The 16,194-nt window shown below is 41.5% G+C and overlaps 1 protein-coding gene across 4 annotated transcripts in view; it reads right to left on the bottom strand.

Moving 5' to 3' along the window:
• RYR3 (ryanodine receptor 3) overlaps nucleotides 1-16,194 on the bottom strand; it is a 658,838-nt gene that overhangs the window by 351,448 nt on the left and 291,196 nt on the right. For all 4 annotated transcript variants that reach the window (XM_075844915.1, XM_075844916.1, XM_075844917.1 and 1 more), the window contains 3 exons: nucleotides 6,834-6,917; nucleotides 5,447-5,606; nucleotides 4,266-4,413 (listed from right to left, as the gene is read on the bottom strand). In XM_075844915.1, coding sequence (XP_075701030.1) covers nucleotides 4,266-4,413; nucleotides 5,447-5,606; nucleotides 6,834-6,917 — 392 coding nt within the window. The remainder of the gene's footprint in view (nucleotides 1-4,265; nucleotides 4,414-5,446; nucleotides 5,607-6,833; nucleotides 6,918-16,194) is intronic.

Here is a 16,194-nt window from a genome sequence, read left to right as displayed (position 1 = left end):
CTGTGCGTTCCATGGGTTCGATTGGACTCTCCCGGCCACCTTATCTCTTTTGATAGCGGTCGTCATGACAACGGTCTATGCGTCTCACCTTGCGTTCCATTGGCGTTCTGATTTTCCTTCCCTGCTGTGTCATAAACAAACACTTGTCCTGCCTGCGCCCTATGAGATGCTTGCTGTGCGTCTCACCTTGCGTTCCACTGGCGTTTTGACTTCCTTCCCGGCTGTGTCGCTTCTGGTCTCCATGACAACGCGTTGCTATTGTTGGTACAATTATTTCTATATGTATCCAGCAGTTGCAAATGCATTTTTATTTATCTTACTTCAATTCTTGTGTTATTTTAAGTTTATGTTCAATGTGCAATTTCATAATCCATTGCCTTTTTGCGCAAATATTCTATGCCATTTCGTTTAAATGATTTAATTACTATATAATTATGCAATTATGCGGTTATGTACTGTCTGATCATTTTAATTCCATTAATGTTGTTAACATATGACAACAATGAATTGTTTTAACACTTTACGTTTGGATTGAACTCTGACCCGCTGGTTTTGGCGGTTTTTTCAGGACTCTGGTCTGAATTAGGCTTAATTAGCCCTGCATTCTGTATGTGTATAAATATGTGCCTCCTTGCTGTCATCTTAACTTGCCTGAGGAAGACGCCAGTCCGGCGTTGAAACGCGTAGCAATTGTCTATTTATACTACCTCAATTAAATGTATTAACTCTTTATCAAGCAGCGCCTCAGTATCCCGTTTTTTATTCTTTATCAATCAATTTTGGCATCTCTTTGGAGTTTTGCGTTGGGATCGGCAGCAGCTTTGTACTCACGGATTACTTTCAACTTTACAGGTGAGCAGTTACGATCTTTTGCCCATCAAATTCATAATTGATACACACATGTGGCGCCGTGTTTTTTCACTCTACTTTTAGTATACTCAGTGTTTGACCCCCATAGCTCCGCTCTGTGCAGTGAGTGGCTCGGCACAGACAGACGGGATGACGTCACTACATTGCGCCTGTCTGCTCCAAGCCATTCACGGCTCATCGTTCACGGCATAATTAGACCTGCCTACTTGACAGAAAGCAATGTCACAGTAGCTTACCTGAATAAAACCCACAGTAACTTACTTGACACACAGTTGTGATGTCACTGCAGATTACATACAAAGAGAGTTAGTCAGCTCCTCCTGAAACATGAAATGGATGGGTTGTTATACTGTGTGAGGTTGTTATACTGACACCCGGGACTAACGATTGTTTAACCCCTTAAATGCTGCGATCAAGCATGATCCCAGCATCTAAGACATTAGAAAGAGGTTGCCAATGGTTGTCATGGCAGCCCAGGGGCCTAATGAAGGCCCCCAGGGCTGCCTTTCTTCATCTCCTGTTAAGCCCTGCCTCTGGCAGGGCTTAACAAGAGCCTGTAAAAATGACAATATACTGAAATACATTAGTACTGCAGTGTACTGTACCAGCGATCTAACGATCACTGGTTCAAGTCCCCTGGGGGGGACGAGTGTAATGTGTAAAAAAAAAAGTTAAATAACGTTTTTAGTAGTAGAAAAAAAAAGAAAAATAAAAGAAAAAAGTTCAAAAAAACACCCTTTTCCCATTTTCAAGTAATGTCAAAAATAAAAAAATAAACAAAATTGGTATCGCTGCGTCTGTAAAAGTCGGATCTATTACGATATACCATTATTTAACGCGCATGCTCAACACCGTAAAAAGGAAAAAATATAAAACGCCAGAATCGCTGTTTTTTGGTCACTTCATATCCCACTTTTTTTTATGAAAAGTGATCAAAACTTCTTATGTAGCCCAAAATGGTACCAATAGTAACAGCTCGTCGCGTAAAAAATAAGCTCTCATGCTGCTCAATTGACGGAAAAATAAAAAAGTTATGGCTCTCAGAATGTGGCGACAAAACACAAATTTTATTTTTGACGATTCGTTTCTTCCTTGTAAAAGTAGTAAAACCTACAAATATAAATTTGGTATCACCGTAATCGTATTGACCGGTAGAATACAGTTAACATGACATTTTCACTGTATAGTGAAAGCCATAAAAACAAAACCCCTCAAAATATTGAGGAATTGCTGTTTTTTTCCTATTACACCCCACAAAGAAGTTTTTTTCAGTTTCCCAATACAATATATGATCCACTAAATGTGAAAAACGACAACTCGTCCCGCAAAAAACAAGCCCTCATATGGCTAGATCGACGGAAAAATAAAAAAGTCATGGCTTTTGGAAGATGGGGAGGAAAAAATGAAAAATAAAATTAAAAAAATGGCTGCGTCCTGAAAGGGTTTTAAAGTATTCTTCTTTATCACTGTTATGGGGGAACTGTGACTGTCACTTTTATAGGGGACCTGTGACTGTCACTGATATGGGGGTGATGTATTTTCTCATTAAATATTTTTTTCTCCACTAAATTCGCAGGTAAAATGTAATGTCAGGTGACATGCAGAGGAATAACAAACTCGCCATTAAACGCCACCTGTCTAACCCAAGTAGAAGTGCAGAACGGCCTTACAAAATGTAAAATAAAGGAATCACAGTATGCATATGACATACAACCCAATGTTGTAAGGGAATTAAGTATAGTGATAGACAGATCAGTGTTTCCAATATCTAAGGATTCTATAATGTTCCAAGGACTGATATATAGCAAATGTGGTGCCAAAATTCCAAAAGTGGTCAAAAAGTGAGCACGGAAAGTATAAACACTACTGAGTCACATTATGAGTTGTCAGGATGAAATTTATGCATCAAAAGGGGCGAGATGCACATGACGAGAACACTTTATAAATCACTAGTAAGACCACACATAGAAGTGGGTATTTTACAGTAAGAGAAGGGAGAGTATGGAGAGGAAGTTGTTATGGTGAATTCACTGGATAAGTTTAAAAGAGCCCCGTATGCCATTCTTGAGTGTGGTAATATTACAAGTTATGATAATTATATTACTGGAGATGGGTTGTTGATCCAGGGATTTATTCTGATTGCAATATTTGTAGTCAGGAAGCAGGACTTTTGCCTTTTGTTATTTTTCAGCCTTAGAAACTATGTTTCAATTAAATACTTTGATCATTTCGGCATTGCTATTTTATTTCGAAGACCTACTGTGCTTTCTGTGACATGTCTGCTTAAAGGGCAACTAAACGTTCAACAAACTTCTTACATGTCATAGTGACATGTCAGAAGTTTTGATTGGTGGGGGTCCGAGCACTGAGATCCCCACCAATCGCTAAACGAAGCGGCACAAGTGCCCGTGTGAGCGCTGAGCCACTTTATATCTGTTCGTCTTTTTCCGGAAAGCCGGTGTAGCGGTGTAAGGGCTCATAGACTTTCTATTGAGTCAGTACACCGCTACATTGATTTCCGGAAAAAGCTGAACAGAAACAAAGCAGCTGAGCGCTCACACAAGCACTTGTGCCGCTTCGTTTTAGCGACTGGTTGGGGTCCCAGTGCTCGGACCCCCACCAATCAAAACGTCTAACATGTCACTATGACAAGTCAGAAGTTTGTTGAACATTTAGTTACCCTTTACCTGCAAGTTTTCACCTCAGTGGGGTTTCTTTCTCTTTTTCTCTCTCTCTCTATTTCTGTAAAGGATCTGCCAGACACAGCTTCTGTGTCGACACCCGTGGTTAGTCAGTCTGCACCTGCTCCTAAGTCTGATAGAGTGACTCCTTCTTCTACCACTCAGGCTGGGAGGCTGAGGAGTGGGAGAGCCTATCACAGCCTGGCCAGATGGAGCTAGCTCCCGCCCTCTGTCTATTTATACCTTCATTTCCTGCTTCTCCTTTGCCTGTGATTATGCTGGTTTCCTGGCTCTGCTGCTGCTGCTTGTACTATCTGTCCTCTGCTTCATATTGACCCTGGCTTTACTGACTACTCTCTTGCTCTGCGTTTGGTACCTCGTACACTCCTGGTTTGACTCGGCTCGTTCACTACTCTTGTAGCTCACGGTGTTGCCGTGGGCATCTGCCCATTTTCCCTTAGCTTCTTTGTACCCTTGTCTGTCTGTCTGTCGTGCACATAGTGAGAGTAGGGACCGTCGCCCAGTTGTACGTCGTCGCCTAGGACGGGCCGTTGCAAGTAGGCAGAGACTGAGTGGCGGGTAGATTAGGGCTCACCTGTCTGTCTCCCTACCCCGGCATTACAATTTCTCTGTCTAATTTTTTTTAGATATATTAATTTTCCTATTATTTTCCTTTTGGACCCCAGTTATATGTATTAAACACAACAAACTCACTGATTTCTTGGTCTGGTGGCTCAATGTTATAGCCGTATCCAATAAATGTTCTGACAGCTTCACGTAAACTGTCTCTATTAGATTTCTTAGTGCGTTCATCAAGTAAAGCATATGGCACCAAGCGAGGGTTTCGTTTATTCTTCAGATCCTAAACAAATAGGTCACAAAATAAAAACCATTCAGATCTTTCTTGGTTGTGAAAAATGCTTTATAATTGCGGTCACTGGTGTAAACGTCATATCAGTAAAGGGACTGTACTCACTTCCTGCATGCAATTTCTCAATTACAAGTATATGAGACTCAAGGGCACCATATACCTTAGTTCCAGTTACAGTAGGAAAAATAATAATAATAGCCAAGCTGCAGATAATTTGTATTAATCCTTTAAAATTGTAGATCGTGATAACTGACTCTAGATATTGTAAATGAATACATCTAATATATAGTGAAGCTTCAGGTATCTGGTGTTATAGTAACAAACCATTTTGTTATTGGCCTGATAAGATATTGCACGTCTGTAATGCCCACTTATAATACTAGTGCCCTCTAAAGTAATGGAATAGGAGACACTTCAGGCATGTGATTATAAGGGACCTTTTACACCGGCCGACATTCGGCCGGTGCAGCGAGCGCCGATCAACGAGACATCGTTGATCGTCGCTCGCTTGCTTCTGTCACAGGGAGCTATGGATGGGGACAAGCAGGCGTTACTCCAATCGTTAGTCCCCATCCATTATTATCATGTCAGCAGCGCGTTTCCCTGTTACTTTTTAAAACTATACAAACAGTAGATGATCGAGCGTTTGCATTATATTAACGCTCGTCTGCCCGATAATCGTCCAGTGTAATACCCCCTTTACCCCTGTAATCCTGCTATTATTTTATCTGCTGACTGCACAGAAGTAGATTCAGAACTATGAAAAAGAGAGTAATAGAAAAGAACTCTCCTTGGGTTATATACAGTATATATCATATATAAACCTACCCCTTTTAGGGTAAATGCCAAGCAAGCACTAGAAGTTCTATTGAACACAATTCCAAAAGTCTGCCTACAATAGGAGAAAAAACAAGCAAAGCACGCTTACAACTAAACCTACATTTTACCTGCCAGGTAACTTTAATTCTTAGATGCGAAGTCTTTGAGCCAAGTATTATGTATGAACACATTTGTTGGTGCTTACCTGTTGAATGCCATAGGTCCATCCTTGTTTTATTCTATCTTTTGCCCAGACGTTGTGTGCGTTCTCGGCAAGTTTATCAACTAGAACTTCTTGGGCTGGTAATAGTTTTACATCAGAGAGGTCCAACGGGGCAGGTTTGTAGCCGTTGGACATCATATAACTGTAATAAGGCAATGCATGTTTTTCAAATGAGCAAAGGTAGAACTTATAGCCGACTGCTGTGAACGTTGATCTGATGTCTGTCCCCTTATGTGTAAGGGAAGTGAAATTCCCGCTGTGCTGTTTAATTAATTAAAAACTAACCCTTCCCAACAGGAGGGCTCAAGCATCAGAATAGTATCGGCTGAATTAAAATTTTGAGCTTCTAAAAATAGGAATGTTTGCCCAGAGAAGTCTAAGCCTTTATTAAAACACAACCAATCCAAACCAGTTCATTGCTAAAAGAATAAGAATAATGCGGAGCCACCTTAAATACTAGAAAGTGACTAATAACAGTCAAGGATTTAAAATTATACTATTGTACATTTTAACCTAGATAAGGTGGGGGAAAAAAAAATGTAAAGCCTATAACTGGCAAAATACATAACATTTTTGCTTTGTCCACAGACATCCCCTTAAACACGTTTAATAATTGCTTAGTTTTAACTTTTCAATCTAAAATGACACGATCAGCATGAAGCAAGTCTTCCTTTAATACAGTGCACATAATCACCAGAAGGTGGAGACATTTACATCAGAAAAAATAAGGATTTTTCACGTCATGTTCTTGTGTGCCTAATACCTTGTAAATCACATATTTATACAGAGATTTTGAATGTGGTTCCAAGAGTGGAAAATACAGAGATCTATGGGGATAATGGATGGAGTGATTATTTATAGATATTTTTTGTATTAATCATACTTTTTCTCTAGGGTGCATTTTCTTTCATAATACCTCACACAGAGCTTACCCATTCCCTTTTTTAACCTGGGGTACCATAGCTTAGGCACGTATATGACAGGCTAAGGCAAGTTTGCTTTATTTTTTAAGCAGGCAAACATTGTAAAGCCAGACATGAGCAGTGGCCTGCTCTATACGCAAATTAAGGTGCCAGACCTTATGTGCCTACAGAAATGTAAGTCCGATACTGAGTACAATATACAGATGTAGCCAAGTTTATCTAGACTGATAACTTGCTGCAGTGTGATAGAACACAACAAAAGTCATTGAAAAAGCCAAGCTAAAACTTCCTGACACTGTGTATTTAATGCGTTAAAAGTCAAGATAACGATGGCTACATCTGTATATTATATGTTGAGATATTGATCTTATTTATTTATCCACAATACGGCAGTGTCCACTCTTTTTGTGTATATTTATGAAGACTATGGTATTAGATCTACATACTTTTTGGGGAGCTTAACGTTCTTTAAATTTTCTTCAGCAGTTTGATTTAAATGAACAATGAGACATCCAAGGGCCAGCAAAGTCCTATGATAAGAAAATACAATAGTCAAAATGCATCATATAATAGGGCTTATAATATGTATATACTAAAAGTAACAAAAAAGGAATCACAAACAATGTGGGCGATGTATCAAAACTAGTACAAAGAAAAAGTGGATTGGTTGCCCATGCAAACAATCATGTCGCTGCTTTTATTTTCCAAAATCCACTTTTCCTTTGTAACAGTTTTTAACATCTCTTTCAATAGGTTTTCAGTACTAGATACCTCCAAAAATGAAAAAAAGAAAAAAAAAAGAGTCAGTTTACTTGTATAGGCAGTGAAACAATATTATTATGAAAAAGCGTTTTTCCCATAGAGGGAATCTGCCCCCCCCCCCACCCTCTGATTACTAACTGCAGTTATGGTGGTCTGTACTTGGTTAAAGGGGTTATCCAAGATTATGAAAAATATAGCATAAGTACCTGTATGTGAATGGTCACCAGATAATGCCACCATATCTCAGAAGTAATTATTTTTCCTTTTCATTATTTTGCCCAGCTCTGTGCAGTACTGCTGTTTTGATGCTGGCAGGGCTTGCTTTTGGTGGGGTTACCATGTAAAGGACGACAGATCCCATGATTCCTCTCTCCTTTCACAGACATTGCCTCTATTTACAGCTGCCTGAATGCTTCTATATTCAAGGTGTAATATGGTGCTGTCATTACTTATTGTTTGCTACAGAGACACAGCTCTGAGAAACACTATCCTTCCAGAGACCGGGAGGAGGAGGAGGAGAGCAGGGAGCAGAGCAAATAAGTAATGTGATTTGTTCAGAGAGGGGAGATAACAAAGTTTTCAGAATACAACACATCACACAAGAAGGAGATAAACACGAAGAGCATGGTCATATAACTGAATGTGAGACTGGCTTACAGAGACATTTCAGCTACAGACAGAACATTAGTAAGTGACTAATAAGTGATTAATCTGCAGTTAAAGGGGTTTTCAGCCACTAGAAATTGATGGGTCGGGGTCTGACTTTCGGGACCCCCGCCGATCAGCTGTTTTGAAGGGGCCGCAGCGCTCGTACGAGCGCTGCTTCCCCTTCATTTCTTCTTGCTCACTGTAAATTGTCGACATGCATTTAGTGGAGATTCACAGGTTTTGCAGTCTTTTCTCCATTTGAAGTGAATGGGAGAAAAGGCTGCAATACCTGTGAATCACCGCTAAATACATGTTGACAATTTATAGTGAGCAAGAAGAAATGAAGGGGAAGCAGTGCTCGTACGAGCGCCGTGGCCCCTTCAAAACAGCTGATCGGCGTGGGTCCTGAAATTCAGACCCTGACCCATTTGCTATTGATGGCCTATCCTGAGGCTAGGCCATCAATATTTAGTGACTGGAAAACTCCTGCACATAATTTTAAAAGACCGGAAAACCCCTTTAATGGCCTCCAGACTACAGAGCGCCATAAAACTGGCTGTTGTCATAGCATTTTTAAGGAGCAATAAAAACAAACAAGAAGTTTACAAAAGTAAAATTTCTAAACAGTGGTGCATGTGATCTAAAATACTTTTGTGACAAAAAAGACAAAAGAATTATAGGAGTGGTACCTTTATTGGCTGATCAATAAAAAAAATGGATTTTTGTTACTTGCCGTAAAATACTTTTATTGGGCGACACAGATGACCTTGGTTAAAGCTGCTGTCACTAGGAGGCAGACACTAAGTAAAAAAGTGTTAGCTCCTCCTACCATGCTATACCCCTCCTGCAGACAAGGAGCTGATCAGTTTGTACATAAGCAGTTAGGAGAGGCAGAGAAATACCTAAACGGTTACGACAAATAATGAGATTAACAGACCATGAGAGATCTGGTGGAAAAAAATCCCCTATGAAGAACAGTTATAGCATCTAAAAAGGAAAAAAATGGGTGGGTGCGGCCCCCCCCCCCCCCACAACAAACATGACGAGAAAAGGAGTTTATGGTGAGAAAAAAAATCCAGTTTTCCCCTCCATGTTATTGGGTGACACATGTGACCTTGGGACATTTAAAAGCAGTCTTCAGTGGTGTGGGAAAAAAGCATGGGCACAGTCTGTGTACTGTCGCCTGCAAAACCATAAGACAGAGAAAGGCATCAGAGGTAAGTAACTTATAGAGCACAGTAACGAGCTGTGAAAGGGAGTACAATTTGTGAATCGAAACTGCAGAGCTCTGCCTATAGTGCAATATGCAAGTCAAATCGCCATATCCATCCCTGAAAATATAGGAGTTTCTGATGTTGTCCCGGGAGATGAAAGGAAGATAGATATGAAGAGCTGAAATTACATCCAGATTGATTAGAAAGCATTTCCTTGAATCGGAGAAGCCACCTTCGGCAGGAAGGAGGGAACTAAGCAAAGAACAGCAGGAGAAACTGTAAACTCTGACACATGTCGAGTGGAGGAGATAGCCATCACAATCACTACCTACCAAGAAAATGAATAAGAGTGATCTCACATGGCTCCAGGACCAGGGTGAGGTCTCAAAGTTATGGGGTGAACATAAGCGGGGCCGCATGGGCGACCTCATGGAGAAATATTTAGACGTCAAGGAGGCAATTGAGGTCAAGCCCGAGATCCAAGCCTTGCTAGAGAAAAGATAAAATCCTGGATAAGGAAAAAGGAAGAGGAGGATGGAGCTGCTTCTCACACTATCATAGTAGTGATGATCTGCTGGGAAAACCACCATAATTACGGATCGTGGTTTAAACAGTCCTGGAATAAAAACTTAGTGACTGTAAGAGCTAGTGGAAAACCGTACCCTGAAAGAGAACTTGTCCCTGAGAGGCAGATGTTAGAGGATGTTGGCCAGAAACTTATCATCGATGGTGAACCCCTCCAAAAGTATCAGAGTAAAAGAAGCAGTCTTGAGGCATACCGACAGTCTCCATTTTGTAGTCTGAAGGGCCCACTTCGCAAACTTATGAGTCTAAGATGTGATCAATGAAGAGTCCAGAAAAATAAACGCGCCAGTCCAGTACCCGAGCAAGGTCTAAATGAGGGCTAACCTTCATGCTGGAGAGAATTCTGCGGAACACATTTCTAGAGGGTGCAGTATGAGAATGGGCTTGGCATGAAGCTGCATACCTTTGCAATTTTCTTATTAAGGAGGGCCTCTCAGCGGTTTTTAACTAAGTTGTGACCAGTGAGGGTTAGGATAAGGAAATATGCTGCACCCAAAGCCTATGCCTATAGGACATTGCCACCTTATGTGAAATATGTCCCCCCATTTCTGGCATCCTCGAAAACATGGAGAGTACCCTGGGACCACCTTAGCTCTACGGATATTTTGGTTTAAAGCATCAGAGTGTTCAGCAGTCCCCAAGCAGTAGAAGACCAAATTTGTGGCAGCTTAAATTCAGATAATTCTGTGCCCAAGTCGGCGTCCCACTAACGTACATACCAGCAACTGGTGGCTAGACTGGGCTTGGGAAAGGAGAGCGCATAGGAGCAAGATGGAAGCAAGGCAGTGAGGTCATTGAAGGAAATGTTACTCAAAATAATTTAGAGCAAAAGGAGTAGGAACGTTTTTAAATAAGTAGGTAACTAGGTGCTTACTCTGCAAATATCAAAACAGTTCTCCAATTGGCAGGGAAAACTTACTGATTCCTGATAAAGTGAAAAAATGATGCACTTTTGTGAGCTCTGCTATAGATCAAGCTAGGAACAGTTGAGGGCACTCGTGTCCCGGAAAAAATGGTGCGTTACCACAGAGTGGAGCCAGTGGTAGGAATAGAGAAATCAATTTAGAAGAGTCCCAAATTTGTGCGAGTGATTCAAGACACCCTGGTAATGAAAGACTGCTGAGAGGGAAGAAACCATAATAGCCCATCTAATGGCATCAGATGGCCTCCAGGCACTTCCAGCGCAAGCCAAAGATCTGTAGTAGCCAGTCAGCCATATTTAGTCATATTAGGAATGCTCAATCCCCCTTTTGCTTTAAGTAGAACTATTCACTAAGGAATACCACCTTGCCATACAAAGTTGTTGATCAACCTCTGGAGTAATTGGGGGTAATGACATTGAACAGGGGCTGGGAGCGCGAAAAAAGGATACAGTAGTTTAGTTCAGGGGCGTTGCTAGCACCAGACCACCAGACCCCAAGCCCCGGATGCGGGGGCATCTTTGGCACGATGCCCCGGATCCCCGGGTGACTGCTGCTACAGAGGTCGCAGCGGTTGCGATTGTGACCGGGCCACGGCCCCCGCACCGCGTCTATAGAAACTTACTATAGTAACTGGGGCCTATGTTATAAAATACACGGGCTTCTGTTACTATAGTAACGACACAAATACTTACCCTCCTTCCCGAGCGCAGCGGAAGTCCTGACGTCTTCTCCCGTCACGACGCTGTGCACCGCGCATGACGTCACGACGCTGGATGGTGTCGGGACATCCGCTGCACCAAAGAGCTGGGTAAGTGTAACCTCATTAATGTCTGCTGGGGTCCTGTATCTAAGCCTGCCTTGTGGTAAGCTTAGATACAGGGTCCATCAGACAGCATCACACATGGGCTTAGAAACAGGGCCCATGTGTGATACGATCTGTTGGACAATGTATCTTAGCTTACCATAAGTCAGACTTAGATACAGGGCCCCAGCAGTCAGTAATCTTATACAGTATAAAATTACTGTCTGCTAGGGCCCTGTGACTAAGCCTAACATGTGGTAGGCTTAGTGATACAGGGTCTAACAGACAGTATCACACATGGGCCCTGTACCTAAGCCTATAACATGTTACTAATGGTTTGTGTGTGTGTGTGTGTGTGTGTGTGTTTTTTTTTAAAGGCTTGGTCGTTGGACTACGTCGGATTCGAGGACTACTTCGATGACGGCTTTTTTTATTTTCAATAAAATGGTTAAATGAGGGTTGTGCGTTTTTTTTTATTTCAATAAAATATATTTTATCTATGTCTTTGTATTTTCTTTTAAACTTCATTACTATCGCCTTAGTAATGACCACTGGCTGATTGACAGCATCCATTACTAAGGCGGGTAGTGTTAGCCGGTGCAGAGGCTAATACTAACCCTCATTATTACCCCGGTACCCACCGCCACCATTGGTACCGGGAAGAGTTGGGTACGATCCAGTATCCGATCATCTGCAGTGATGGCTGGGCACTGGGGCGGCCGCAGGCTGGTATTATTAGGCTGGGAAAGCCCAGAAACAGTGGCCTTTCGAAACCCTGCTAATGCTTGGCTGCTGCTGTTGTGTTGTATCTGGCTGGTTATCAAAATTGGGGGGGACCCCACGCTATTTAAATTTTTTTAAATGGAATAAACGTTGTACGGTCCTCCCCATTTTCATAACCAGCCAGATACAACATAGCAGAAGCCTAGCGTTACCAGGATGGGAAAGGTCACTGTTTTTGGCCTTTCCCAGCTAATAATACCACATGCCCCAGTACTCGAACATCACTACAGATGGTCGGGTACTGGATCGTACCCAGCTTTTCCCGGTACCCCTGGTAGCAGTGGGTACCAGGGTAATAATGGGGGTTAGTGTTAGCCTCTGCACCGGCTAACACCAAGCCATTCCTTAGTAATGGACACTGTCAATCAGCCAGCAGCTATTACTAAGGTGGGAGTAATAAAGTTTAAAAAAAATACAAGGACATAGAAAAAATATTTTATTGAAATAAAAAAAAAAACACACAACCCTCTTTAACAATTTTATTGAGAATCAAAAAGCCGTAATCTAAGTAGTCCTTGAATCCGACGTAGTCCAACATCCCAACCTGAAAAAACACAAACACACCCAAAAAATTTGTAACACATAAAGAAAAACAATTATTATTCTCACCTTTCCTGGGTCCAGCGCTGGAGCCGCAATGTCAGCGAACTGGGCCCTATATCTAATCCTATCATGTGTGATACTGTCTGCTGAGCCACTGTATCTAATCCAATCATGTGTGATACGGTCTGCTGGGCCATGTACCTAAGGCTATCATGTGTGATACTGTCTGCTGGGGCACTGTATCTAAGTCTATCATGTGTGATACTGACTGCTGGGGCACTGTATCTAAGTCTATCATGTGTAATACTGTCTTCTGGGGCCATGTATCTAAGCCTATCATGTGTGATACTGTCTGCTGAGAGAATACATCCAATTCTATCCAGCGGTGTAGCTATGGGAGCCTTAGTCTTATAGATATGCTATCTCTCGATATGTATGTTTTTTTTGGGGGGGAGGGGGGTTGGTAAATATACGCCCCTGCATTAGAAAAAAAACACAATTTCTAGCGCATGTACCCAGCCCAGCCATGAAATATGATATTTGCCTCAATCTTCCAACACAATTATAACTCATAGCAGTAATGGGGAGACGGTAGTTAGCCATACTAATAGTGCGCATATAATTAGTGAGGCAAATTCCCAGATATCATCGGCAAACATGCATAATTTATGTGCTACCAAAGCTACTTCAATGCTTTGAAGATTGTGATCTTGGCGAAGATGAATCACCAGAGGTTCAAGAGAAAGAAAAGACAGCAAGGGCAAGAGGGGACAACCCTGGCAGGTGTCTCTGAAGATGTAGAAGAGGTCAGAGGCGAACCCATTGTATCTTGCAAAGGCCTTTGGAGTACTATAAAAGGTTGTTATAGCCAAGTTTAGCCAAAAAATAAAATAAGAAGGGGAAACCCCACCGGTTCAGTACTATGTCCAAGAGATCGTATCAAATGCCTTTCTGATATATCAAGGGAAAGGAACATAGCCTCAATACCTATGTATCTGCAGCAATGTAACAGGTGGGAGGCCTGCCAGCATTGAACTAATCCAACTTAATCTCTATGTGTCAAGGTACCTAGGCCAATGTTTAAACGCAGGGCGAGGATATTAGTTAGCAATTTAACCTCTACGTTTATTAAGCAAATTGGACAGTAGTTAGACCAACTCAAGTAGTCAATTTTAGGCTTTGGAATCAAAGAAAGATTCGATAATTGTGGTGTAGTTGGGGATCTCACCGATCCTAAGAGTGTTGCAGAATTTAGAAAGGGGTGGACTCAAAACAGAGACATATATTAGAATAAAAAACAGTGAAGCAGTCAGGGCTGGGCCGTTTATTAAGCTTCAACATTTTCATGGCAGCCTCTACTTCTTCAAGGTAAGTCTCTTGACCCAAAACTTCAGCCAACCCATTGGACAAGGGCGGCAACGGGGTGGTAGAAAGAAAATCATCAATTGCGTGTAGGTCGGGAGTAGCCTGTTCAGTATATAAGTAGACAATTGGCAACAAAACTCACACACTATTGTCAAGGAATTAGAGGTTATGTTCCTTAACTGTGTGCGCAATTTGATAGAAAGGGGGGACTCGAAGAGTCGCTTTTGAGACCAACAGATAATCCTCTTGCCTTTTTCAGTGAGATAGAGTCCTAATTCACACCAGGCCCGAGTCAACTCTCGTGGCAACTGAGGTGTAACGGAATGTTTAAATTGAGAGTTCAGGAGGAGCACCTGAGCTTCTAATTTTGATTGGCGTGCTAGACGCTTTCTCTTTTCCGGGCGGCTATGCGGATAAGAAATCCGCTTAGGACGGTATTACGGCCGTCCCGAAGGGAAACCGACACAAACACTGTGTGTTCATTAGGTTCAAAATATTCCTTCAGGTGGAACTCAAGGACTTGAGAAATTTCAAGAAAGGAATGCAGGGAGTGATTGAGGGTCCAATTGGTAGCATGGGCATGACACAGGAGTAAGGAACAGGTAAGCGTCATGGGATTTTGTGGATAGAGGCCGCTTGTATGTTAGGCAAAAACAAAGGTTTGAGTAAGACTTTTTAAATGTAGTGCTCTTGACTCATTCATTCATTCATTTGTATCATCTAACATAGAAAGAAGGCAGGCATCGCTGGAATGGCATAAATGGGGTGCTACACATGCATCACATTTGATGGAAATGCATGCAACAAGTGACAGTACGAAAAAAGTGTGAACTCTCAGAATAACTAAAAATAAAAAACGACACAATTATGCTTCAATACAAGTAATACATCAAATAGCAAACAAATGGCGTATTACTTGTACTGAAGCATTATCAAATTGTGTATCTTTTCATCTTTAGTTACTGTGGGTGTCCATTTCCAGTCATTCAATTGTAAACTTGCCTGATGAAGGGGCCTCTGTGATGTGAAAGCTTGCATTTATAATTTTTGTGTTGGCCAATAAAGGCATCATGACTAATACGTTTGTCTTTTTTTACTCAAAAGTAAAATTGCATAGATTTTACTGGCTAACACGGTACCACATTATTTTTTTTATATACATCAAAATAGAGGTGCACATATCATTCATTAATATAGTGGTAAGGCCAGGTACAAAACTTGTTGAGCGTATATGTTGGTGAATTCTCCAGACGTATACACTACCGTTCAAAAGTTTGGGGTCACTCAGACAATTTTGTGTTTTCCATGAAAACTCACACTTATATTTATCAAATGAGTTGCAAAATGACTAGAAAATATAGTCAAGACATTGACAAGGTTAGAAATAATGATTTTTATTTGAAATAATAATTTTCTCTTTCAAACTTTGCTTTCGACAAAGAATGCTCCATTTGCAGCAATTACAGCATTGCAGACCTTTGGCATTCTAGCTGTTAATTTGCTGAGGTAATTGGGAGAAATTTCACCCCATGCTTCCAGAAGGCCCTCCCACAAGTTGGATTGGCTTGATGGGCACTTCTTGCGTACCATACGGTCAAGCTGCTCCCACAACAGCTTTATGGGGTTGAGATCTGGTGACTGCGCTGGCCACTGCATTACAGATAGAATACCAGCTGCCTGCTTCTTCACTAAATAGTTCTTGTATAATTTGGAGGTGTGCTTTGGGTCATTGTCCTGTTGTAGGATGAAATTGCTCCAATCAAGCGCTGTCCACAGGGTATGGCATGGCGTTGCAAAATGAAGTGATAGCCTTCCTTATTCAAAATCCCTTTTACCTTGTACAAATCTCCCACTTTACCAGCACCAAAGCAACCCCAGACCATCACATTACCTCCACCATGCTTGACAGATGGCGTCAGTCACTCTTCCAGCATCTTTTCAGTTGTTCTGCGTATCACAAATGTTCTTCTGTGTGATCCAAACACCTCAAACTTCGATTTGTCTGTCCATAACACTTTTTTCCAATCTTCCTCTGTCCAATGTCTGTGTGCTTTTGCCTATATTAATCTTTTCCTTTTATTAGCCAGTCTCAGATATGGCTTTTTCTTTGCCACTCTGCGCTGAAGGCCAGCATCCCGGAGTCACCTCTTCACTGTAGACATTGACACTGGCGTTTTGCGGG

Source organism: Rhinoderma darwinii, chromosome 12 (assembly GCF_050947455.1).
Source record: "Rhinoderma darwinii isolate aRhiDar2 chromosome 12, aRhiDar2.hap1, whole genome shotgun sequence".
In the NCBI taxonomy this organism is placed as follows: Eukaryota; Metazoa; Chordata; class Amphibia; order Anura; family Rhinodermatidae; genus Rhinoderma; species Rhinoderma darwinii.
Note: the sequence above shows the minus strand (reverse complement) of the source record. Positions and strands in the feature narration are given on the sequence as shown.